The sequence below is a fragment of the Macrobrachium rosenbergii genome, chromosome 20 (assembly GCF_040412425.1).
Source record: "Macrobrachium rosenbergii isolate ZJJX-2024 chromosome 20, ASM4041242v1, whole genome shotgun sequence".
Classification (NCBI taxonomy): domain Eukaryota; kingdom Metazoa; phylum Arthropoda; class Malacostraca; order Decapoda; family Palaemonidae; genus Macrobrachium; species Macrobrachium rosenbergii.
In genome coordinates this window covers 5,359,733-5,385,173 of record NC_089760.1, presented here as the reverse complement: position 1 = coordinate 5,385,173, position 25,441 = coordinate 5,359,733, and the positions used below count along the sequence as shown (strand labels likewise).

General features: G+C 36.5%; 1 protein-coding gene and 1 long non-coding RNA gene across 2 annotated transcripts in view; one reads left to right on the top strand and one right to left on the bottom strand.

Moving 5' to 3' along the window:
• The window catches only part of LOC136849012 (uncharacterized), a 71,455-nt gene extending 59,235 nt beyond the window's left edge, over window positions 1-12,220 (top strand). Inside the window, exons 3-4 of the long non-coding RNA XR_010856199.1 lie at window positions 7,466-7,589; window positions 12,082-12,220. This is a non-coding gene — a long non-coding RNA (uncharacterized lncRNA). The remainder of the gene's footprint in view (window positions 1-7,465; window positions 7,590-12,081) is intronic.
• On the bottom strand, window positions 1,426-24,872 carry LOC136849011 (transmembrane protein 50A). The gene is made up of 4 exons (XM_067121855.1): window positions 24,623-24,872; window positions 18,572-18,684; window positions 12,079-12,239; window positions 1,426-7,578 (listed from the first exon to the last, which is right to left on the bottom strand). Exons 1-4 carry the CDS (start codon window positions 24,728-24,730, stop codon window positions 7,472-7,474), a joined length of 489 nt encoding a protein of 162 aa, XP_066977956.1. The 5' UTR covers window positions 24,731-24,872; the 3' UTR covers window positions 1,426-7,471.
• Between the last annotated feature and the right edge of the window lie 569 nt (window positions 24,873-25,441).

The window sequence follows — 25,441 nt, the reverse complement described above, 5'->3', positions numbered from 1 at the left end:
GTGCTGCGTCACACTTCTAGAATGTGAGCAGGTGGTGTGCCATTCATACTTCACTGAATCACCTGCTGCGTCATGCTTCTGGAACGTGAGCGGGAGGCGTGTCCGGAAGGGAAGGGAGACTGAGGAGTGACAGACCAGGGCATGGACCATTGTCAGAGAGATGGCTTGTCTCCTTGTCTCATACCTCGAGGAAGCATCATGCTGTGTTACGCTTCCAGAATGTGTGCGGGAAATGTTCTCGGACGGATATGGAGATTGACAATTCTGAAGTTTCTCCCGTCTGTGATCCGATCCATCAATAGAACAGTGGTCCTTTCTCCATACAGACTGAGAGGACAAATCTGAAAAATAAGGATATTTACGTGCTGGACATGGCTGCCGGGGGAGTCTGACTCAGCAGACGGAGTCCTCCGTCTTTTCCTGTACCATTGTGCTACTGATCGCTCTACCGTCCTGAGTCTCCTTGTTGAGAGTTTGCCACAGAGCCAACAACATTTCCTGTGGTATTTCCTTTGGAGCAGAGGAAGGAAGCTGTAGAAGAGGGTCCTCCCAGGTATGCCGGGTAGCAGAGATGAAGTTGGAATGGGTAGCGTAGGTGAAGGAGAAGGGATACAGGTGATGTAGGGGTAAGATTCTCTGGACACTGGTGTCAGCTTCTTTCTCTGCCTTTTCTCGTATTTATCCCACTGAGAAGATGGCCACTCATCACACTCGCTGCAAGTGGCGTCTCAGGAACATTCAAGTCCCCTACAAGAAATACAAAGTGAATGGAAGTTGACAAGGACAGGCAAAATGAATTTACCACATGATTTGTCTTTGCCAAGGCATTGACTTAAATCGTGTTTCCCATTATCTTCCATAATGGTGGAAAAAACACTAAAAATACTTATAGTACTTGTATACTATTAAAAACACAACACTTTACAAAGTTTCAACAAAAACAAAATAACACCTACATAGAAGGATGGGCAAGACTGAACAAGCACTCCTACACAACGCTTGATCACATGATCAAGTCAGAATGGGTATCTTTCTTCTCTGAAATAGACCAAGTCTGAAAGCTAGAATGCAACACTTGTTAAAAACAGACAAAAAAGTTCAGTAGAAATAACGGGTATAAGTACAAACCCTGTAAACATCGCACAAGGCTAATTGAGAGACTACAAGATTCTAGAGCATCTGAGGACATCTTGTCACATGCTCAGCTGGGAAGCAATTGGGCTAAGCGTCAGTAGGTCTGACCAGGGAAGGTTGGGTTAACAGGAATCTCCTATACAGTATTTGAAGGTGTAGGGAGTATTCATATCAGAACAAATCTGATATTAAGTTTATGAAGATGATAACTATATCTGGTGAATTACCAAACTAATACAACTGACAAGCACCATAAAGTAAGTTTCATGACAGGAAAATGATAAGATAATATAATACAGCACTACAGTATATTACATCATAAATACCTGTACAACTTTTTCTAGAAAAATTAGTTTTCCGTTAATAAATTACAAACATGACACATACCTATGCTTAAACTTGCCTAGTTGTCAAAGCTAAATATTTTACGATTATATAGATGATAACTTCTTAAAATACCATGTGACCATCCTTATCAAGGAGGAGAGAAACTGTACAGAAACAACCAATATAAATATGAGTGTTAAAATACAATAAAGTTCTATTCTAAGTCGGTAATTTTACTACTGTTCACACAGCAGCCACTCCACTTGAAAACTTTTGTTTAAAATTTTGAAAGTTTCCATTACATTTCCAGAACATTTACTTGACAATCTAAGAGCAACAAGTTGCTGCTTGGTTGAACAAATCTTAACACCACTCAACAGCGTCTTAAATAACCTTTTCACATTTCCCCAATTTTGTTACAATATGCCTTCCACAATGCTGTACGTATTTGAAATAACAGATATTTAACAATTTTAACAATTTTGAACCTAGAAACATTCACTCGCCTAAAAAAATTAAATACTTTTCCAAGACTGCTTGATTGACTCCAAAAAGGTCTGTTCAAGAAAATGGAGAAGACTTGGTGTTTAATGGGCCCTCCACAATTCTTCACTTGATATAACACTCAATTAGACAAAGCTGGAAGAGGATAGACATTTAAACACTTGTGTACAGCCACTAGTAACAAAATCAGTAAACTTCCTTATTTCAGTCAATGACTCTTTATTAACTTGTTTATGCATGACTTGAGATCTCCCATGAGAGTCATCCATCATACAGCAACAAATGTTGTAAAGTGTTTTCCTAATATTTTTTTGTGTAGGTACCGTCATTTGTTTTATTGTCCTGTAAAGAAACGAAAGTAATGTGCTGAATACACATTTCATTTTCAGCCTTCAAAATCTAGTACTGTAGTTTTGCATTTAAGGGTTTGTTATTATTCACTGTATAAATTGTAAACATTTTTCTTTCCAAGTCCTACAGTCATCAAATGGAAAGTAAGAAGCCCAATTTCCCTCTTTTGCATACTAAATGACATAAATATGGAATAAAAAAAAAATTAATCACAGTCTGGTAGAATGTGCTAAAAAAAAACATCAGCATAAACAACACACTACTAAAGATGGAGTATTCCTGCACATTTAGAATATTTTTGCAGCTTGCAAAAGCTTCATGAATTTCTTAAATAATAATCTAAATACTGATTACAGATAAAATCGACTCATTCACGTTGATAAATTGCAATGAACAAAAATTTTGGAGTACTTGTCCCATCAATATCCAAATTTTCCGCATTCTAAAATTACTTTCCAGTGTACAGATCAGAGTCCACAAACCCTTGAACTTCATCATGACTGATCCCACAGCTAATAAAATTATATGAAATCACATTTCCCTTGGCTTGTATATTTACAAGACAACTTATACACAGTAAACCTGATTATTCAGTATGCTCAAGATTAAAGTGAACTGCATATTTACTTTGATAAAATATCACCCCCACCACTCAGATTCAGCCTTATGATGAATTAAAACAATTTCCATACAAAAAAAAAAAAAATTTTCTAGAAAAACTGAGACTCCAATAAGTCACTGGATTCCTTTAATTACTTATTTATGCACTTTTTAATATTTTCCACAAGATTAATTCACTCCAACTAACTGCATGAAATCACATGAGCATAGGCCAATTTTACCAGCTTCAAATGCATGAAAATGTCATTTGAATATACTGTATGCTCTTACTGTTAAAGATAAAAACTGTGAAACTTACATGCTTAATTTAAGAAAGTCTTATATGCGAGCTCTCCCTCTAGGTTTAAAATTAATGAAGGCTCAAGATTGGTATTTCGCTGAACATGAGTACGTACTCATTTCCCATGAATAATTTTTAACTGAATGTAACAACCACCACTTAATTAACATCAGCAAATATGAAGCCATAAACACATTGCAAGATTTTTTTTAACCAATATTACCAAGCTAGTTCTTTGTGTAACATTAGCATAATGGTTTGTATACAAAGCATATTTTCCTATTTTTAATATATGAAGAAACTTTGAGGCAATTTACTACAATGTAAAAAAAATCAAGACAAATGTAAGGGACATGAAATGTCTGGTAAAACACCAAACCAACAACAATCAAATCCTTGGTCACAAGACTTATTCAAAGTAAAAATCTAGCAGTAACAAGAGATCATCACAGTTCAGTGGCTTAATCCAGAAACCTAACATTCCTATCAAAGTTCAATCCAGAAAAGATCTTTTAAGTGGGAGTACTGTAGCAAGCAGAGGAGGTAGTTTTTGTAAAACAAATTTACTTCACTGCAGCATATTTAACTAAATATTGACATATACTTGTATTAAAGCAAGTAATTATGCACTGTATAAACCTGAAATACAGTATACTTTCAAGGAACACATGAACAGGTGAATTTCATGAATAACTGTTAAAGTTAGTGTGCATATATAAGCAATCTTTGACTATCCCATGAGAAGGAAGACCACTCTGTATTGCATTTCTGACAAATATGGTAAAATGGGGTAATAAACTGATATTTCAAATTTTTTATGATTATGCTAGTTTTAAGTGTCATCCTCTAATAATTCAATTTCCATGTTTCAACTCAAGCTTTAAGCCAAACCTGAGAATAAGATGGACAGTCCTTTACAACAATAATTTACAATCCTAAAATTTGCAAACCAAATGATCACAAACACAGACTTTCTTTGTATGAACATAAACCACAGAGCACATTATCAACTTTACTGGAAGACCCAGCAAAACTGCATACCACCCACGTACCCACAGAGTTGGTTATTTTTGTCTGACATAAATTAGTAACTGTAGTTTTTCCGAGAAATATCAAGACCTCATAAGCAAATCACAAGAGAAACAGAGATCTTACAAAAACCACACAAAGATTACCATTTCTGTACAGCATGCATCAGTAGACTCAAAACCCACCACAACTGATGAGTGAATATGCCAGTCCTTTGATAAGTATGGAGCTGTGTAGGCAACCAATATCACAAAATTCGGAGAGTAATTTTACCAATAACAACTGGCTGCAAAGGCAAGAGATGGACATTAAAAAAAACTTAACAAGATACAAAAGTACGGGAAATGAAGAGTATAATAATTGAAAGGAGAATATGACAAAAAAAGGAGTACAGTATACTTGAAAAACCAGACAACCCGTTAACTGAAGAGTTTTACTAAGTTGACAGCATGAGACGTGGTTCCTGACTGTTCTGGAGGGAAGACTATTGTAGCAAACTCTCTTTACTAAATACCTAGATGGTTACCATCAGAGCATTAGGCTTAACAAGGCTGCGAGTCAGGCCATTGTATGAAATAATATTTGTAAATCACCAGAGCACAAGTAAACTTCATAAGCAGAAATGCAATGCCTATGAATATACATAAATATTATATGTAGAGTTGCCAAACCATGCATGCCTACCATCCTATAAAGGTTATGAATCAACAGCATGTAACTGATACCCCTTCCTCACAGTTCAGCTTTACATCCCTTCCCATTAATAACTCATCATTCGGTTTGAACTTTATGAAAATATAAAGTAAATGTAAATAAAAAAATTACAATACAGAATGTAACTTAATACTTGTCTTCAAAACAATCAGCTGGCCTACCCTCAAGCCCCAAGAGGATAAAATGATAGACGACTCAGTTCTCAGTGCTTTTAAAACTTATATGTGCCAAAAAATCCTTAACTCTCCTGTGCTAACATGACTTTCAGAAAAATTCTACAATACACCACCTTTGCTTCTGAATATGCAAATACTGTACTGTACCATGAATCTAACAACCACCTTTTTTATGCATGCCTACAATGACAACAGGAAGGAATGAGAAACCACGATGTTTCCATAACATGAACAACATCAGCGCTAACTTTGCAAAACCAGCATCCAAGAAAACACATGGTCTGGAACTTCGGGCCAATCCTCAACTATCTTTGAAACTTGGCAATACGTAATAGGAAATATATCTAAATACTGTATTACACAAAAAGAGATAATCAAGCCAGTACAACTGGTACTGTAGTAAGAGTGTATATTGTAGCAACAAACCTTTTTAATACTATACACGTTCCAGATGTTATTAGATACGAGCGAGAAACCCGAACTGCTGAATAGCATAACATTGTTTAACTACACTAACAGGGCCAATGAAAATGCACTGAAAAGTCTTCAGTGTAAAATATAGTATATAAACTGCATTAACAGTAAACTTGAAACCCTTCCTCAGCACAAGTGTTAAATACATGATTCACATAAAAAGTGGCATTCCATGAATAGTCCAACAAAATTTTTCTTTACAAAACTAAAACATTGTTTCCCATTACACTCTCGAAATAAATCTAAGTATATTCAAAAATAATTTTCATACAGGTATAATAGCATACATTTTTGATACTTTCATAAATTCCAAAATTCATTTCAGTTCACAACAGTGATAAAAATGGGCTGAGGTGGTTTATTGCTGCAGCTAACTTATGTCCATGCAATTCAGAAACATGAATGCACAGAATTTGGAAGCCCATAATTTTGGCATTCAGTTTTCTTAATTTGATACTTAATCTAATCTAGAATTTTGCAAGTAGAGAAATAAAGCATTCCTTTTAACCACTTATAAAGTCTCAAAAGTCAGTATGAGGTGGCTCTGTATTACGAAGATATGTAATAAAATGTAATGCAAAAATACTTTGAAATACACAGAATCAATTAACTACCATATATACTTGGTTTCACATCTAAATACAATTAACTAAAGCACAAGGTACTGTACACCAAAACACAGAGAATGATACATGTTGTATCTAAAACTCTCTACCACCAGAACATACACCTTGGCAAAAGTATGTGGTTACTGCACCTTTGTAAATACAGTATCATAGAAATCCTGACATCAGGAATATCTTTAAAATTTAACTCTTGCATTTATAAATGAATAAAAAATAGAGAAGGGAAGGCTATAACTGGTGAAGTCAATTCCTATGAAACAGAAAGGAGGTGGTAGAGGGTAATCTAAAAATGCCACATACAGCACTGCAAGTACGGCAACCTTCAATGTAGGTATTAACAAAATCCTTGACATGGCATAGAACAGGCTTTTTTGTGATTGAAGAATATAAAACAGACTTTAAAATAGCTTCTTACACTATAAAATGCAATACAATATTTCCAAATTGTCTAACAGACATGAAATTATTATAAAGGTACTGCAAGTATTCTTTGAAAATAACAAATGCACAACTAATAAAATAAATTTTGAAACCCAAGACATGAAAATATCCTTTTTGTTAATATATAATGGGATTATTAACCTGACTTGATTTTTAAACTGAATTGTCTGTCATTATCTATCTCATTGAGAATTAGTGCACAATATGAAAACCAGAATGCTATGATAACTTATCACTGTTATTTCATGAAAACATTAACCTGTCTTTAATTTAAAATAGAATAATTTTGTAGTCTGAATCACTGTCACAAGATTATTCATGTTTCAGTCAGTAGTTCCACTTAAAAAATGTAATAAAAAAAAATTTTCATTTACAGTACAGGTTATTCAGATAGCAAAGAAAAATCAATAAAATTCACTCTCATTAGAATTTCCACAATATTGACTTTATGATAATCATAACTATTTGGTAATCACTATAATAATAATACTTAACACTGATGAAATGTGATGAGAATCAATTAATAAAGAGTACTATATAATGTATTTTTGTCTTTTCACTTGTTTATGTTCTCTCTTAGTATTTCATTATGAAAGGGAGATAATGAGAGAAGGATGTTTTGCACTTCATTATTCTTATCCTCAGGATTTACTTCCGACACATCTTCACACAGACACGTTGGAAATAAATCCCATCTGGAGGTAGTACAGGAAAAATAAAAATATGATCAAGAAAACTACATCCTGTATAATTCTTAGTCTCTTTGATTCTATCTCCCTTATGTACAGGTTTACTCAGCCCCAATTGTCCTCCGAACGACCTATTTTGTATATAACAGAGCTGAAGAAAATGAACATATTTTGAAGGAAGACAGCAACACCTGGCCACTGGATCTGGGATTCTGAAAACACAGTAAGTTGGTATGAGCTTGTATGTTATATCTAATATGCAAATTTCCTTCATTATACATTAATGCTAAAAATTCTTTCCACTAAAACTTACCAGTAATTTTATTTATCATCTAACTTGGAAGAAAATACAATATATGTAATAAGTTTTTCATATATGAATAGCTATATGATCTTCATGTTTTATATTTATATAAGTAACTTAACAAGTAATTAACCTACCAAGTAATTACATAGCTATTGGTTCCCTAACCTATGGCAGCTTAAAAATTCAAAATTCACTCGGTGGTGCTACTGTTGTTAGTGTGTAGGTGACAAGGTGCCGCCCACCATCCGGGACTCGAGGAAACAACCCAGTGGAGAGCTTAATTCATTTTCTGCTGGCTTCCAAGTCAACATCGGAAGTTTTCATGCTGCTGCTTCTTCACTTTTCTTTGCACAAATTTGGTGATGTATTCAGAATTTGTTGCTTTGTGGCTTACTATCATTGTGGAATTGTTGTTTAAGTTAACTTTAGGTATTACTTTAGTTAATGATGTCGGATTCCAGTTCATCTGGTATTTGCTTTTGTTCTGAGGGTTGTAGAACTAGACTAACTAAGCTTTCATACAAAATGCACTACATGTAGGGGGCAAGAATGTAGTAAGGATAATACTTGCATAGAGTGTCAGGATTGGGAAGATAAGAAATGGAAAACCATGAAATCTCATCTAGAGAGATGAGAAAGAGAAAAAAGAGATAAATAGGGCTGAAAAACCAATGCAGATTCCATTCTTTGGATAATGTAGGGATGATGAACTAAAGAGATAAAAAGTCCTCCTACTTTACTATCTACTCCTGTTCCAGGCCAATAGTGGCCAATGCAGATTCCATTCCTTTGGATAATCTCTAATGGAAAATAGAACTGACCAGTCCTCCATTATTGAGGAGGTGGCTGTCCTCCTCCTCCTACTTTACTATCTACTCCCCTGTTCCAGAGTTTCCACCAAGAGGTCCAGGACTGGATGGTCACCCTGGATATGCTCCCAGGATCCGAAAGGCCTTTTCATGTCCCTGTTCATCCAGACTCATGAAAATTTTCTACTTTTTCTTTTTCAGGAAATGCGGATCTTGCAGTTCCTCTCCCCTGGCTGTCAAGAATTACAGGAGACTTATCGATGGCTCCTCAAGTTTTTTCCAGCCTGACTCCTGCTCATCATTGTCATTTCCTCAGGGGAAGCGTTTAAGGACTTTCACCTTCTGGTAATCAACATCAACTTATATCACACCAGAATACTGCTGATTGGCTGTCTCCAGAATTGTTGGAGGAGGAAAAGTGCTAACAGACTGTCTTGGACTTGAGAACTCTTTGCCTCATCAGTTCAGAAGATTCTTTATCCATTCTCATAAACAAAAAGAAATTTTTAAGAAATCCTCTTCTGCTCCAGACTGGTTAAACCAGATTTCCAATTTAGGGATGAACTGATTATTCTGAGACTTTTCAGGCTTTTCTGTTTCCTCCTGGAAAAATTTCTTTGTGCCTGAACTGCCTCTCAGACTTTGGTCAGTTCCTTGCTCTTCCTTCCTGCTGAGCAGTACAGTGGATGAGTCTTCTGGGAACCCTTGCTTCAGAAGAGCAGTTTGTAAAATTAGGCAGACTGCACCAGACCCCTTCAGTTTTTCCTCAAAGTGAACTGGTGCAGAAAGACCCAACCTGACTCTTTCATCTTCCCGATTACATCAGAAATCAAAGAGGATCTCCGGTGGTGGTTGTGCGGGGAAAGACTTCAGGAAGGGAAGTCTCTTCTCCCAGTGCACCCAAACCTTCTATTTTATTCAGATGCCTCTGACCTAGGCTGGGGCGCCCTTCTTAAAGGCTGGGAAGTCTCCGGAATATGGACTACAATACAACATAATTCTCACATCAACGTAAAGGAATTGAGAGCATTTCACCTGAGCCTTCAGTCCTTCCCGGATCTGGTCCTCGGCAAGAAGATTGTAGTACACATGGACACCACCACCACGGCACTTGCTTACATTTGCAAGCAGGGGACACTCATTCCTTCTCTCTGTACAAGACGGCAAGGGATCTCCTTCTGTGGGTGGAGGAGAACCAAGTCACTCTTGTCACCCAGTTCATTCAAGGAAGAATGAACGTGACTGCAGACAAATTAAGCCGCCTCAAACAGGTCCTTCCAACTGAATGGACCTTAGACCTGATAGTGTACGACAGCCTGTGGAAACTGTGGGGCAAACCCACAGTGGATCTTTTCTCAACGTCAAGAAACCACCGTCTTCCCCTCTTTTGCTCTCCGGTCCCAGATCCTCAAGCATGGAGCACGGACGCCATGCTTTTGGACTGGATAGACTCAGATGTGTACGCCTTTCCTCTTTTCGGAAGGATCAGGGAAGTAATCAACAAGCTGTCGACGCAATAGAACACCTCCATGACCCTAGGATTTTGGCTGAACAAGGAATGGTTTCCAGACTTGATTCGACTCCTGGTAGATTACCCAAGACTCCTTCCACAAAAATGGTCTCTGCTCAGACAACCCCACTTTCTCAGATTCCACCAATGGTTATCCGCTCTGGCCCTGACAGGCTTTAGACTGTCAAGCCTACATCAGAGCAAAAGGTTTTTCAAGACAGGCTGCAGAGGCAATAGCAAGATGCAGAGGAGCTTCTTCTACAAAGCTCTACCAATCAAAATGGGTAAGACAAGCTTCTTCTACAAAGCTTTACCAATCAAAATGGGCAGTCTTCAGAAGATGGTGCAGCCACCATAACACTCTTCTTCTGAGACATCTATAAGTCAAATAGCCGACTTTTTGATATTCCTAAAGTCCGTCAGGAAGCTGTTCGGCCTCTACCATCAGAGGGTATAGGTTGATGATCAGCTCAGTCTTTAAGCACATAGGAATGGATCTGTCTTCTAATGAAGATATCAGCGACTTGATCAACTCCTTCAACACGTCCAAGAAAGAAAGTTCTTCCAACGTCTCTTGGAACTTAGACATTGTACTGAAGTGGCTTTCAGGTCCTCAATATGAACCTCTTCATTCTGTTTCCCTCAGGAATCTCATGAAAAAGACTCTTTTTAGTGGCTCTCACTACTGCCAAATGTATTAGCGAGTTACAGGCAACAGACAAGAGAATAGGTTTTGCAGAAGAGGACGCAGTCTGCTCTCTTTCTCTTGGTTTCCTTGAAAAGAACGAGGACCCTTCTAAACCCTGGCCTAGATCCTTTGTGATCAAGAACCTTATGGATATCTTAGAACCTGAGGAAGAAGAAAGACTCCTCTGTCCAGTGAGGTCCCTCAGGTACTATCTTCAGAGGATGGAAATGATCAGAGGACCTTCAAGCAACCTCTGGTGTTCTGTAAGAAACCCAGTTCACCCGCTTTCCAAAAATGCCATATCCTTTCTTCTGAGAGACTTAATATTTGAAACCCACTCTCAGAACCAGGGAGAAGCCTTTCCATTACTTAAGGTTAAGGCTCACGAAATTAGGGCAGTCGCAACTTCCCTCACTTTCAAACAAGTTCACTTTCAAACACAACTTGTCTCTTTCCACATCCTACAGTCGACAGTCTGGAGATGCACATCCATATTCGCCTCACACTACCTCAAGGACATAGAAACCATGTTTGAAAATTGTAACACTTTAGGACCTTTATCAGTGGCTGGCATGGTGCTGGGAGAGGAAGCATAGGGAAACTCTCTGTTCCTTTGCTATCCACTTGCCTTGACTTAAGGTATTGAGTCAATGGGAAGCCTGGGGGTGCATTGTACCTGGAGTACCCACCAGTTTCGTTTTTTTTATTGGTAATGGTTGGGTTATGGTTTTATTCTGTGGTGTAGGTAATAGTGTTATCATTTTGTATTCTGGTCTTCGCCCAGGCCAAGGGCATCTTTTAAAACTTTGTCAGTACACAGTGTGCTCCCTCCACTGCAAAGTTCCCACTAATGTAGGGGTGACCCTTGGCTACACTGCTAAGCCCACTACAAGTTGAGAGAAGCACCAGCCAGAGGCAGTACCTACCTGCAGCAGCTCTCTCAACAGGTAAGGAAACAACAAACATTTATTCAATGCTAGCAACTTTTCTATTTCAAATTCATTACTTAATGCTTTGGAGTAGAATACATCTATGCTCTTTCCCACCTCCTAACAATATGAAATCAGCTATGTAATTACTTGGTAAGTTACTTACGTAAACTTATCCAGTAATTACAAGATAGGAGCCCGAACTCCTCCCCTTGCATGGACATTAAAGCATAAAACGAATTGAGCTCTCCGCTGGGTTGTTTCCTCGAGTCCCGGATGGTGGGCAGGACCTTGTCACCTACACACTAACGAGCGCCACCGCACAAATTTTGAATTTTTAAGCTGCCGTAGGTAGGGAACCAATAGCTATGTAATTACTTGGTAAGTATATATAAAACTTTATTTTATCATAAAATGTCATTTTACATAACAAACTATGAAAAATTACCAGACTTTTCATTTTACTTACTAGGGATCACATAACCACCAAAAAGAATCCAGCAAGCAGCAATGATGGAACCAAAACTGAGCATCAGACCAAGGAAAAGCCAAATTCTTGCTCCAAATGGTCCAATGCAGCCATCAGTGTACATATCGCCACGGATTTGCCCATTACTCACCGTGTTGACCCTGTGAAACAAACATTTTCTGTATAGTAACAGTGTCAGTTATTGATTTGTATATGCCATTTTTTTATAAAATATTTCCACAGTTATCCATTTTCCATGGCTGAGGTATACCTGTTCTAATATGGTAATTATATTCCAAATCAAACTCTAATTTTGCACCTTACTTCAAATACTTTAGTCTATTTAGTCTATTCTTTGTTCATTTTAATTCATGATTAAACTCTAGCATGGAATTATCCAATATATATCAACTTTGAAACTGACCCCATTTCATCTTAATTTAAACAGTTTAACCTTATAATAATGGTATCTGTAGTTATTCTGAGATTCAAAGTGACAATGTTCACATCTGCTGACCATAAAATAAAACCTTAATAAAACAATAATGTGATTCTCATTCAAAATACTTTTTAATACACCCCAAGCTTGAATTAATTTATTTCCCACTCACTTACACTGAGTTAGCATTCTTAACTTGTATACAACTGGACCAAAAGGTTTGTTCTTAATAAACACATCAGATTTAACTACAATTTAAAACTTAATGCTTGGAAAATCTGAAAATTATGTAGATTTTGATCATTTTTATTTTCAGGCATTTATTTCAAAATTTTGATCTCTGATCTTGGTTATTAACAGGCCAATCACAAATTTTTTCTTAATGTTATGCCATCTCGAGTGGGCCACATCCTTACACATCAAGTATTTACCCATAAGTCAAACAATTGTGACCAGAAAATAAGCTGTGGGTAAAAAAGGTATGACCAGTTAGAAAATGAGGTACAGTATTCTCAAAGACAAATTACAGAATGAATTCTGTGGAAATAAATTATCATCAAAATTAGAATGAATAATAACACCACTTTGTAACATTTCTTGAATCTCACAAAGATAGCCCATAGGATTTGTTTTCAAGTGAGGAGTGAATTCAGAAGAAATGCACATGGGGCTGATTGGACAATGCAAAGAGCCTTTATTACAGCTGAATGTAAACCTCATAAAGCACAATATAAGCTGCACCTCTCTGCAAGGTAAACATACACACAAAACTGACCTTGTATAGAAAAATTTGCAACATGAAATGCAACCTTTCTCATCTATTAATTATAACAGCAACAAATGTATTTGAATGTTGAGGTTTAATTATAAATACAACAAAGTTACATAATCCAAATATGACTATAAAGTTCATTACTATTCTTTACATGAGGTAAAGAATTTATAGCTAAATTTGAAATGAACATTGTTTAAAAATCATATACAATAATGGAATAAAAAACTAAAAGTTTAATATAGATTACAATCTTATAGACCCTATTTTAGAAATTTTAAAAATTATATTTTTACAATAAAATACCTTCTACAACCACATTAATCATACAACAGCCTTTCTCTATGTGATGATTTCAGTTACACATACTGAAAGATGTTGCAGAAAGAAAGTAGCCACTGCTCATAAACAGCCACTACTCTACTGGCCATGGGAAGGAAAACAGACTCCTCTCAGTGACTCTTTTGGGGTTTGTTACGCTGCTCTGCTTTGCAAGATTACCACTAGTATTTCCAGTTACTGTATGTGACATTCATTCCTTCTCATGCACATACAATATTTTAGCATTTTCACACATTTTAGATGAGTGGCCAAACTTAAAACACTGGTCTTTGCTGGAAAGGACATACTCATACCCTTTCATTTTCAAATATAACATGAGAAGGTACTTTAGAGTCTACAAAGGTTAAAATGATCATGTTGGCAATAGTTGCCTTTTTCACTCTCCAAACTGAACTAGGGTTCATTTCTAGAATTTCTTCTTCTGTCATATCGTATAGGTCTTTACCAAACAGTACTACTCTCCCATACCAAAAGCCTAAGTGGGACTTGATCTCCATAATCATTTCATCATTTTTAATATCCAACAAGGTCAGCATATATGCTTGGGTCGTGGATTTGGCATGAATATGAACGGTGTTCTTCCCAAAACAAGAAATATCACCGCTCTTTATTCCTCCCACCTTTTTCTGGAGAAACCTACATAATTTGTAGTAGTTATAATTTTCCTCCTTGGCTGAAGCTACCAGCCATATAGGAGGTTTAGGAGTCCTTACTTCTGCATTCTGCTTTCTCTCTAGTTTATCCTGAGCCCATTTAGGTGGCACATAAACGTCCATGTCTTTGGGGTTGTCTGTTAAGGCTCCTCTTACTGTAGCTTGACCTATTTGTATGGCACTTACCATACTGCTAGCCTTTAGAGCCTCATCATGGCTACTAAAGGTAACCCAAGCTTCCCATTCAGATTCAATATCAATAAAGTTCATCCTGATTTCTACAACAGTTCCAAATGATTTCAAAGCTGTTGAGATCATTTCATAATCACAGCTGACTGGTAAGTCTTCAATATGGAGCATTCTCAAATTTTTCACACAAACTGGCTGTGTTGAGGATTTAATTTTCAATGAAGATTTCTTAGAGAAGTCCAATTCCTTGCTTGGAGTCGTTGTCAATGAAGTATGGCTAGAGGGTCCAAGGAAGGGGAAGTCAGGAGGGGGATCAGGAGATGTGTTATTATCTGCACTACTATTTGTCAATTTATTTTTGGAGAAGTTTTCAACATTTGGAGAACTTTCAGTCTCCAAGGTGGGTGTAGAGGTTGTCATCTGTGCCAGAATAGCACCATCATAGGGCCCAGGGGTACTCAAATCCTTATAACAACTAGACATAAAGATTGGAGGAAAAAAAAAACAAAATAAACCTGAAAACCTTACAAAGATATCATCAGCCTATCATGGGGTTTATTCTTCCACCAATGGCACAAGTGAGAACCACCTCCTGACCAGTTTCTGAAAGCTGCAAGGGGAATTGAATTCCTTCTGGAAAGTTCCTCCCATGGTTAGCTGAAGGATGTGTCCCTGATCCTTCTGGGTTCAGCAAGGTCATTTCAGTAGCAATACCAACTTCATTTGTAAGAAAATCACCTCCAAGAGGAACTTCCACTTCCGCATGGTTAGAGGTTTGGGGAACAATGATACTGAGTTTTTGGCCAAAATATAGATCTTCTGAGAGGAGGTTAAATATTTGCTGCCAGAAAGATATAATCTCCCCCTTCCTCCCCCTTGCTGAACCCTGGGATCCATCGTGACAGCTTAAAATGAGCTGTTTCGTCCTTGAAACTTGCTGCCAAGAGCACATTGCAAATTTTGCACATATCTGGCAACCAAGCAAATTTGTCTTGTTTTTTACAAGGACTATGCTCATGGCAGGTGGAATGGGCCGTACCCCCTGGCAAAAAGCGAACCAAGCAGTTTGCTACAGAACACTTAAGCTGAGGGTCCCGCATAATGGTGGCCCTGTAGTGAAAGAACCAAGTTATTAGAAACTAATTAGTATATGTTGTTTTTAATAAGGGACATTTTTGTAAAACCCTGTATCGTTAGCATATTGCATCTTACAGGTTAGTTTGATTACTAGTGTGCAAATGTAAACCCTTTTAAAAAATATCCAAGTTAATGCAAACCATTTTAAGTTTAGATTAATTGTGACACTGTATAAGGCTGTATTACTCAAACTGATAGTCGTTTTGGAATGGCTCTGTGAAATTTTAATTCTAAAATGTCATGCCATATAGACTAATCTTCTATGAACTAATTTGTTTAACTAACCCAAGCTACTGTTTTATATGACTTAGGTTAACCCTTCTAGTATAATCTACATTAATCTAAGCATAGAAGATTTTTTAGAGGATTCTCGCTTAACCTATTCTAAGCCGCTTCTTTTTCTAGCTTTATGTAAAAACCTAAGGATATAAGCTATACAAAAAATTAATCCTCTTATAATCTGGTTTTTTGTTTTATGTATCTGAGACTACCCTTTTGACTGATATTCAGCCACGCTGTTTCTAAATTAAAAGGATTTCTCCTTAATCTGGTTAGGCTATTGCCTGTTCTAAGTTCATATCACCTGTAAGGGTATAGGCTTCATAAGACCTTACCAGTGTTACTGATCCTAGAATACTGTTTATATGTACCCCTAGGCTTATCTGTTCTTTCTTAGCCTAGTACAGGCAGTCCCTGGTTATTGGCGGGGGTTCCGTTCTGAGGGTGTGATGATAACTGAAAATCATTGATAACTAAAAATCGACGATTTTTGGCACTTATCGGCACCAAAAGCGCCGATTTTCAGTTATCAGCGCCTCTGTTAGGTATGTATTGGCACCAATACCCAATTATCGGCACCAATAAGCAGAAATTGGCGATATTCAGCGCCAAAAATTGCTGATTTTCATCGCTGTTAACCAAGCCCGCCATTAACCGGGGACTGCCTGTATAGGGTATTACCTAATCCAGATTTTTATAGATCACACTTAAATGTATAGGCTACATACAACCAGCAACTTGCTAATATGTAAACTTATAGTTAGACTACTATTTTTGTCTAACCCAGGCTGTCGTTTGTATCCAATCCTAGGTTATTTGGTCTACTATATAAAATAGTTACCCAATAATGCATAATCTTATAGCTAGGCTATCACTTACTCTAATCTAGGATATTACCTAATCCAGATTATTTAATTCACAAGGGTATGGTTACGTAAAACACAATTGCCTTAGTATGTAGCGTTAAGACTAGGCTACCATCTCATCCAGCACAGGTTACTATTTTCATGTAGTCCTAGATTACATGGTCTAGGAAAATGATTTAGTCCAATGATGAGATGTTTTGTAAAAGTTTATCACTTAACCTAACATGAGATACTGCCTAGTCCTGGATTATTTAGATCGTGCTTCAGTATACAGGCTATATAAAGGGAAAATTTCTGTAGCCTGTTTATCAACTTCTAGAGTCCTTGGCATGAACTTGGCTGTTGCCTAGAACCATTAAAGAATATCCCTTAAAAAGTTCTTACTTACCTTAATTTAGGTTACTACCTAATCCAGGGTATTTAAATCACCTTTAGGATATGTAAGCCTAGGTTATAGGCTACAGACAACATCTACAGTACTACAGTATAGTTAAATTATTCACACTGAATTTGTTAGGCTACTGCCTACGCTATTGTAGACATCATTATCTGAAAGGATTATCTAAATTAATAATAAATTGTGGAACATTTCTTTATTTAAAACTTCTAAATAGAATTATCAAAAATTAAAATTATTGGGGGCTTTCGCAAATAACAGAGATCATGAGAGAGCACCAACCATGTGCTCGGAAAACAAAGTCCGGTTTCCAGCTTCCATACACAAAATAAACATTTGTTCCACAGTTTAAACTAACAATTTTTAACTGGAGCTTAAAAATAAGCACTGAACTTTCATTTAAATGTTTCCATGATTCTCGCTGATGAAAAAATTTGAAATCAAAGTGATTTTGTGAGGGGCACTGAAACGTTGTGTGCACAGTTTCAGCTAGCAGAGGGTAATGGAGCTAGTCTTTTGCCTGACCTGATCATAAACAAGATGGCAGATGTGCATGCGCAATAGTCACTTCTTGCAGTTTTTGATGTAGAAAAAACTGGGTTCAGCTTCGCTGAAGATAAGGGAAAATGCCCTCTTATCTTTGAGTCCATTATACTCTATCACGTGTCATAGTGTTTTCATTATGACACAATACCCGGCTAAAAAATATTTCTTTGATACTAGTATAGTCACCATAGAGTGCTGGCACACCATGGGGGGTAACTCCTTGAGGACAAAACAAGTGACTAAGCTTTCAAAAAAAGAACATTTTGAACACAAAAACATACAATATACTTCAACAAATTTTCAGTTACAGTTCAACAACCAAAAGGGGACCAAGAATGTGACAATCTCTAGACCTCTAGAACACACTCAGTAACTTAAATTCCCATCTACAAGAAATCTGTGGTAGCATTATAGCATTATGAATTGTTCAAAACATATTGAGAAAGAATCTTTGTAACTGAAAAAAATCACCATTATTAGCAGTTCATTATTTTACAAATTAAAACCATTATTCTTGAAGACTGCAGCAACCAGCTGGATGTAGTAATATTTTCTGGAAAACAAAGAGAACCTATTCCTGGCTCCTAGTGAACATTTTGTAACTGGTCCCCAGCAAGAAAACCAGTCAACCATTACTACAGTATTGCATTTTGGGTTTCTGAACTTCCAGTCGTTCTTGTGCTCACCACACAAACAATTGGATGTAGCATACTCACATTTGGAACACTTTTTAAACTGCAAGATTTACGAAACAAAAGTGCTAGTTTCTCTCTCTCTCTCTCTATATTTTTTTTTACTCCTAGAACTTTGGCATCCACAGAAAGACTTGAGGAAAACATTTGATCTAAAACATTTGATATTAGCTTTACTTACATGAGCATGGCTAAAGTAGCAATAACTCCACATGCATGATAGGCATGGTTGAACACATCATTGCTTGGGTACTGTGCAGCTGCATCAATAACAAACCACCATCCCAAAAAGAACTGAAAGGAAAAACACTTCTGAGTATGCAAACCATTTATTTACAATAATAAAGCAAATCAATCCAAAATTTAATAACTGCCCTGACCTTCTTTGACCTAGACACACAGTACATTAACCTCCCTCTCATAATACTTCATTTGATCAACAAATAAAATCAAATATCTCTTTCCTGTAACACATGAAAATGCATACAGGTAATTATATGATATGTTTACATAACCTCTTCTGAGGGCAATTTACTCAACACTGTACTATACTATTCAAGATAATATGCATTTTTCCTGGATATCCAATCCTGCAGTCTTTTATATGAAAAACCTTTGGTGACAGCTGGTTCAGTTTGTGAAGCTAAGTAAGAAGGTCGTCAAATGTAGTAGTTAAGAAAGCGGCAGAAGACATCTCATCACCTGTAGTAGTAGTCAACCCAGTCACTTTATCCTTCTATGACAGGGACAAATCTTTGGAGGTGGGAATAAGATAAAAGACTTCAGGTTTGTATACCTAGGATGGATGGATTGTGAAACTTATGGATAACAAAAGTATTGGCACTTTAACATCATTCAGCCCTAAATATGACAAAATGGTGAGATGTAAAAAGATGATTATCTTAAAAATCTCAGCTGTCAAGTTACTAACACTCCTTTCATTAATCATTCATTATTAACCTTAAGGTTTTTGAAAAAATTAAGAAAAAAAAATAAAGTAGGTAAATCCTTGAACATCTGAGAATATGGAAAGGCGGTAAAAGGAATGAAAGGGGTCAGAGCTAGGGGTTGAAGGGACTCTACAAAGAACCTTAAGTAATGCCTACAATGAACCAAGCCTTTGAAAAAGGTACCAGATCACACAAAGCTTATCCAATATCCCAGGGCAATGGCTCCTCTGGGACTTAACACATGATATGCTCAAATCCATCCAAGCTACCATAAACTTGTACAAGACACAACATTGTGAACGTACTTGAATAAAATATAATGATAAGCAGGATAATTAGGCAAATATGGAGATTCAACTACAGTACTGGATGTAACTAAGGAACTTAACAACTTAGCTAGCCTAATAATCGCAATAATTACATATGGAGCAACACAAGTGAATTACCATATAGGTTCTGGTTCCATGAAAGCAATACTCATGACAAACTTGACTGTTTAAATTTTAAGTCTTGAATGACAGAGAGAAGATGGAAATGCTTAAATGAAAGGGTCTGAGTTATAATTGTATGAATGGTGAAAATTTGAAAAAAAAAAAAATTATACAAAATGGAGGCCTGTATTTTAATGACAAATAACAAAGCACAGATAAATAGCATCATATATAATCATACTACAGTAGTAGGGTAATGAATGATCAGAGGAAATCCAGGGTGATATTGATGATTAGTTCTGTATCCTGTACAGAACTACAGTATAACCAATAACCATTTAAAGAGGCAGTGGATCAGATATTACATACATGGTCAATTTAGGCAGCTGCTGGTGCAAACAGTGTGTAGTTTCTATTATGAGGTTTAGGCCAAATACTACTCAGTTCACTAGGTAGTTTTATCTTGGCTATAACTAAAATGTGGAATAGTTTGCCTACTGCAGTTGTGTTATCTTATGATCTCCAAATATTTAAGCAAGGAGGAAATTCATTCCTGCTCAACTCCTGAATTCCAATGCATCGTTTGTGTTTCCTATTCCCTTGTATTTATTTATCAATTTTCTTATAACTTTTCTTTCTCTGCAGGCTCATTTTCCTTTGGAGCCCTCCTTATTAAGAGATATTTTACAGTGCATGTTTAATTCTCTTGTTAAATATAATTAAATAAGGTTCACTAGCTCCAACATTGTTTATCTCAAGCCTTCCTCTAAAACCTATGTCTTGATGCATAACATACTGTACACTGCTCCAGGTCATGCTTATGGCATGCTTCCAGAATTTAAGCTAAACTTACAGTAATGGCTGCATATCATGTCTGATTCCAGTACTGTAATGAATCTAATCAAACCCCTCCACAATTCAACATAGACTGTAATGTTTTAGAAAACTCAACATAGACTGTAATGTTTTAGAAAACTGGAAGATTTTTAAGCAGCGTTTGAAAACTTGACATCCTCTTCCATTTAGATACCCCACCAAATGCAGTGCAAGTTGCTTTCTTTCTTACATAATTTGTTGATAATGCTCTTAAGAGTTTACAATGCTTTCCAGTTTATAACTAGTGATGACTCTAGAACTGTTCAAGAAATCAATGAAAACATTTGAAGAATTTGTGGTTGGTGAAATAAATGAAACATGAAAGATTCCTTTTCAACAAGTGATGCCATGAGGAAGGAAAGTCATATGACAGGTCTGAGAACCCTGGTTAAAACTTGGCCACTAGAGATTCTAGTGTTCAAACAGAATTGCTTAAGGTTAGAAATCTCACCCTTGAAAAATGTAGATATATATAGAGCAGCTGTAAATGCTTCTGTAAAGAATAAAGTGCTTCACCCTGACAATGCTTCTGTACATAAAGATGGCTATCAGAATAAAAAGCATCACTCTAAACCCTGAAAGTCTGAGCAAAATAGTGTATAAAGTGTTAATCTAAGAGAATGTAAATTTTGTGGACAGAAGCATAATTTAAAGACAATTGTTATACTCATGGAATGAAGCATGGTAAATGTGGTCAGTATAATCATTTCACATGTAAATGTCCTAACAACTCCAAAAGGAAAGGTATAAATGTTACATTTGGTGCTAGCATCAATAGTAAAGTTGTAAATCAAACTGATGATCAATACTCTCTTAACACTGTTAGTAATACTGTCCACAAGATGTTACATGCTGTATGCTTTCCAACTTGATACTGGTACTATTGTGAACACTTTGACAATAAAATATGCTAAGAATGTTCAGAAAACATATCAGTTACTGACTAGACAGAATGAAACCATAATGACTAAACAGAATAAAACCAAACAAGTTCCTATAAGTGTCTGAAGGAGGAATGTTGTTAACCCAACACAAGAATATGAAGTCCAGTGTTCCCCCATTTTTTTGCAGGGATAGGTTCCAGAACCCACCATGGAAATGCAAAATCCCCTCTAAAAAAGTTTATGCAAAATCTCCTCTAAAAAAGTTTATAACTGTTTATAACTGCCAAATACTGTACCCTGTACCCCTTAAACTAAAATGCTCATAACTGCCTATTTTAACAGTTCACTTCCATTTCCTACTTTAATAGTTCAAATAAAAATATGCCTTAAATTATCTTAATAAGATAACTTAACATTTCAAACAAAAATACACCCCAAACCATTCTCCCAAAACACCCAAAGTCATCTTACATTAAACTCTTACAACTGTTACTCTTAAGTATATACACCATAAAATATTTATAACTGCTTATTTTAACAGTAATTAGTGAATACACAGTGTTGCTCTAAGAAAAAAAAAAGGGGGAATTAGTGATAATTTTAGAGATACAGTCCATGGAAAAATTCGCAAATTGAGTGAAAGTTCCTGCATAAAAGTGAAAGATATGTTCCATAAAAATCCGCAATAAACTGAAGCGAGAATGCAACAAATGAAGTTGTTTCTACCAATAACTTGACATTACCTCCATTTAAGGTTTCTTGTCTGGATGAAATCCATGCAAAAACTCTATTAAGGCAAACAACTGTTGAAGTGTGGCCTGAAAATAAAGCTCTTTTACCACAGTCTCTCATTCCCTATTGTAATACACTCCCTATTGTAACTACAGTATAAAGATGTGATGCCTGTTCAAAATGGGATAATTCTACGAGAATGTTATTTGCATCGATGCACTTGGAACTAAAACAGAAAGTTCATACTGTCATTCTTAAATAAACTCAAGTCTTCACCTAGCTCCTGAATTTACATACTGGCCAGAAATCTCTGCAGAAATTTGTCTGTATGTTGAGTCTTGCGGTATTTGCACCTCATACTCATTCAAAACAGGCTGAGGAACCACTGTACATGCATGTTGTCCTTTTTGCCCCTGAAAGGTGGGTAATGATATTTTTATACTTGAATGAAGAGTTTTTCTAGTTACTATCGATTATTTTAGTCAATTCTTTGAAGTAGATTCTTTGTCAGAAATTACTTCAGAGGCAGCCATGACAAAGTTGAAACATTTTGCTTGTTATGGTATTCCAGACTCTGTCATTTCAGATAAAGTCCTCAGTCCTCTTCTTATGAACTTGTCCATTTTGCAAATAACTGGGGTTTTTTCCATGAACCTATTAGCCCTGGAAATAGTAAAGCAAATGAGGCAGCTCAATCTATTGTCAAAGTAGCCAAGCGCATGATGACAGAACATAGGAAAGCCAAAGAAGATCCACACATAAGTCTTCTCAACATTTGAAATACTCCCTAGGATGGAATGGAAAAAAAGTCCTGTACAGCATCTTATGGGTAAATGTTTGTTTTCCATTAACCTTATATTTTATAAATATTTTGAGGGAGACTGCAGAATGATGGGCCAAACCATATTTTTATTATAAGGTTAAAATCAACTTTAACTAGGACTATACCTTGCATCCTGTCAAGAAGGAATCCTAGTTTACTGTACTGTTCAGACTTTGACCTACAAGTAATGGTAGGACAAATTTCTCACCAACATTGCAAGCCATAATAAATCAAAATAACCTAGTTTTTATGGAGCTATGTGTGATCAACAGGTGTGGCCTAGGTCAACTGGGCATAAAACTAAAAAGGGTTTCAATTACCTTTGCCTGGGTAGCTAGAGAATGGTCATCTTAGGAATTAGCCTATGGATGCTGCATGGTGGATTTCACATCAACTCAAGACTGACAAAAATTTATTCTTTTGCTGTAAATTTGGTGGTCAACAATCTTACAGAAATCAACAAGGCAAGTGGTTTCTTAAGGGTTTAGAACGTGCTGAACAAATTTCATTCTGTACATTTTCCTTCTGAAGAAAGTGGTAAAGAATGAGACCCATGTTCTTGTCAATCCTAATTCTACCCATTTTTATTAAAGGTGAAAAACTAATATGCTATCTTTGTCTACAACCTGAGATTGCCTATGCAGTCAGGAAAATCTACATGGTATTATTTGACGATACTGAATTTATGAAAACGGCCTATTGTATATCCATGACTAAGTAGAAGAAACTGGCTTACTGACCTAACGGTAAAACTACACAACAGCTCTGCACAGACTGTAACCTTGGAAATTGATTTTTCCTATACTTTTTGTGTTGCTGATGAAGGTGGTGGTGGCGATTAATGTCAGTCAATTATTATTAACCTCATATCTACCCAACATGGTTGGCGGCACTTTGGGAACGATGGGTTTTGGCTGAGGAAAAACATCGGGAGAAAGACCACACTGCCATGTTGTTGTTATGGAATGGTTCTGCGAATGCGCAAGTCATTAGAGAATCATATGTTCAAGAAGGGATTGGCTAGGGCAACCTATTACAATAGGAACTATACTAACCTAGCGTACCCTACCCGGTTACTTAGCTGGGGCGGGAACCCCAGACCCCTGCTGAAGGAAACAACACTTCTTACCAAGAGCTCCCCTCTTACACTGTGCATAAACAATAGCATTCCAGAATGCCCAGCATACAGTAACATACCAGTTCTGAGGTTAATTAGTTAATTACTGTCGACTGACAAAAAAATAACAAATTCTTGATAAGCAGTCAAAATACTAAAATAAAAATAAAGGTAGAACTATATAGTAGCTCTGCGGAGCTGTTACGTACTTCTACCGACCTAACCTACAACTACTGCATAGGGCTAGCCTAGTGGTGTCGTATTCCTATTACCCTTTCCATCATTTGACCATTAGCTTGCTGTAAGGGTAGAAGGCTACTTCTGAGGCTATCCTTAAAATGTTTGGGTTCTAGTGAGAAATTACCCACATCAATAAGAGTTACTAAAACCACAATGGGGACAGGTCTATGGCAACTTACGAGACATCCCGACACGACCGAAGCAATAAAATTTCTCCTTTCGCTCGGATCCCAGTTTTCACAGAGAGCGGGCATGTTCTCTGGAATATGCACACAACAACCTGGCATTTTTCTTTGATCTAGAGTCCACCGGCAACGGTAACCTTTATCAAATCGCTTCCTTCCCGATAATCACAAGACGCGAAAACCTGAAGAGGGTATCCAGACTTTGTTGGGGAAACCTCTTGTTGTCAGAGTGTATGAGGGATGTTGACGTTAGATTACCTGTTCGGATGACTTTTCTTGGCCAAGTATTAAGGCGATACCTAACACTGGCATTTGGCACGTGTTTGTATTTGGTCCGATAAAATGAAAATCATATTACACGTTAATTTCGTAAAATGTGTGTGGTAATATAGTTCATGATCTCTATTTTGTCCTGTAACTTCAATAACTTCAGCTAGAGGTTAAGTCACCATACACAGATTCGAACACTTGTATACTTTTTTTATTAGGTGGTAATATAACGTATAGTCATAATTGAGTAAATATACAATTACACAAATACTCGGTATGTCTTGTATATTCGGAAAAAGGAAGATAACAGTATGACAATGGAAGTAAAACTGAGAAAAATTATATACTATCTAGAGAGATCTGCATTTAAGTTCATCAATTAAATAATTTGATTCGAGACGTTTGAAGTTTTTAGTGTTGTCATTATGCGGGTACCCTTAATTTCTTTAGCCTAGAGAGATAAACAGATATGATAGTACAGTACACTCAAAACAGATGTCATGTCATTTTAAGTCAGTAACATGGTTTAGTAGGTGGTACATC

Coding starts and splice junctions, on each gene's coding strand:
- LOC136849011 (XM_067121855.1), bottom strand. CDS start 24,730: ATGCCAGGTTGTTGTGTGCATATTCCAGAGAACATGCCCGCTCTCTGT. Junction 18,685..24,622: donor CGGTCGTGTCGGGATGTCTC/GTAAGTTGCCAT, acceptor TTTTCCTTTCAG/TTCTTTTTGGGATGGTGGTT. Junction 12,240..18,571: donor GCTACTTTAGCCATGCTCAT/GTAAGTAAAGCT, acceptor TTTGTTTCACAG/GGTCAACACGGTGAGTAATG.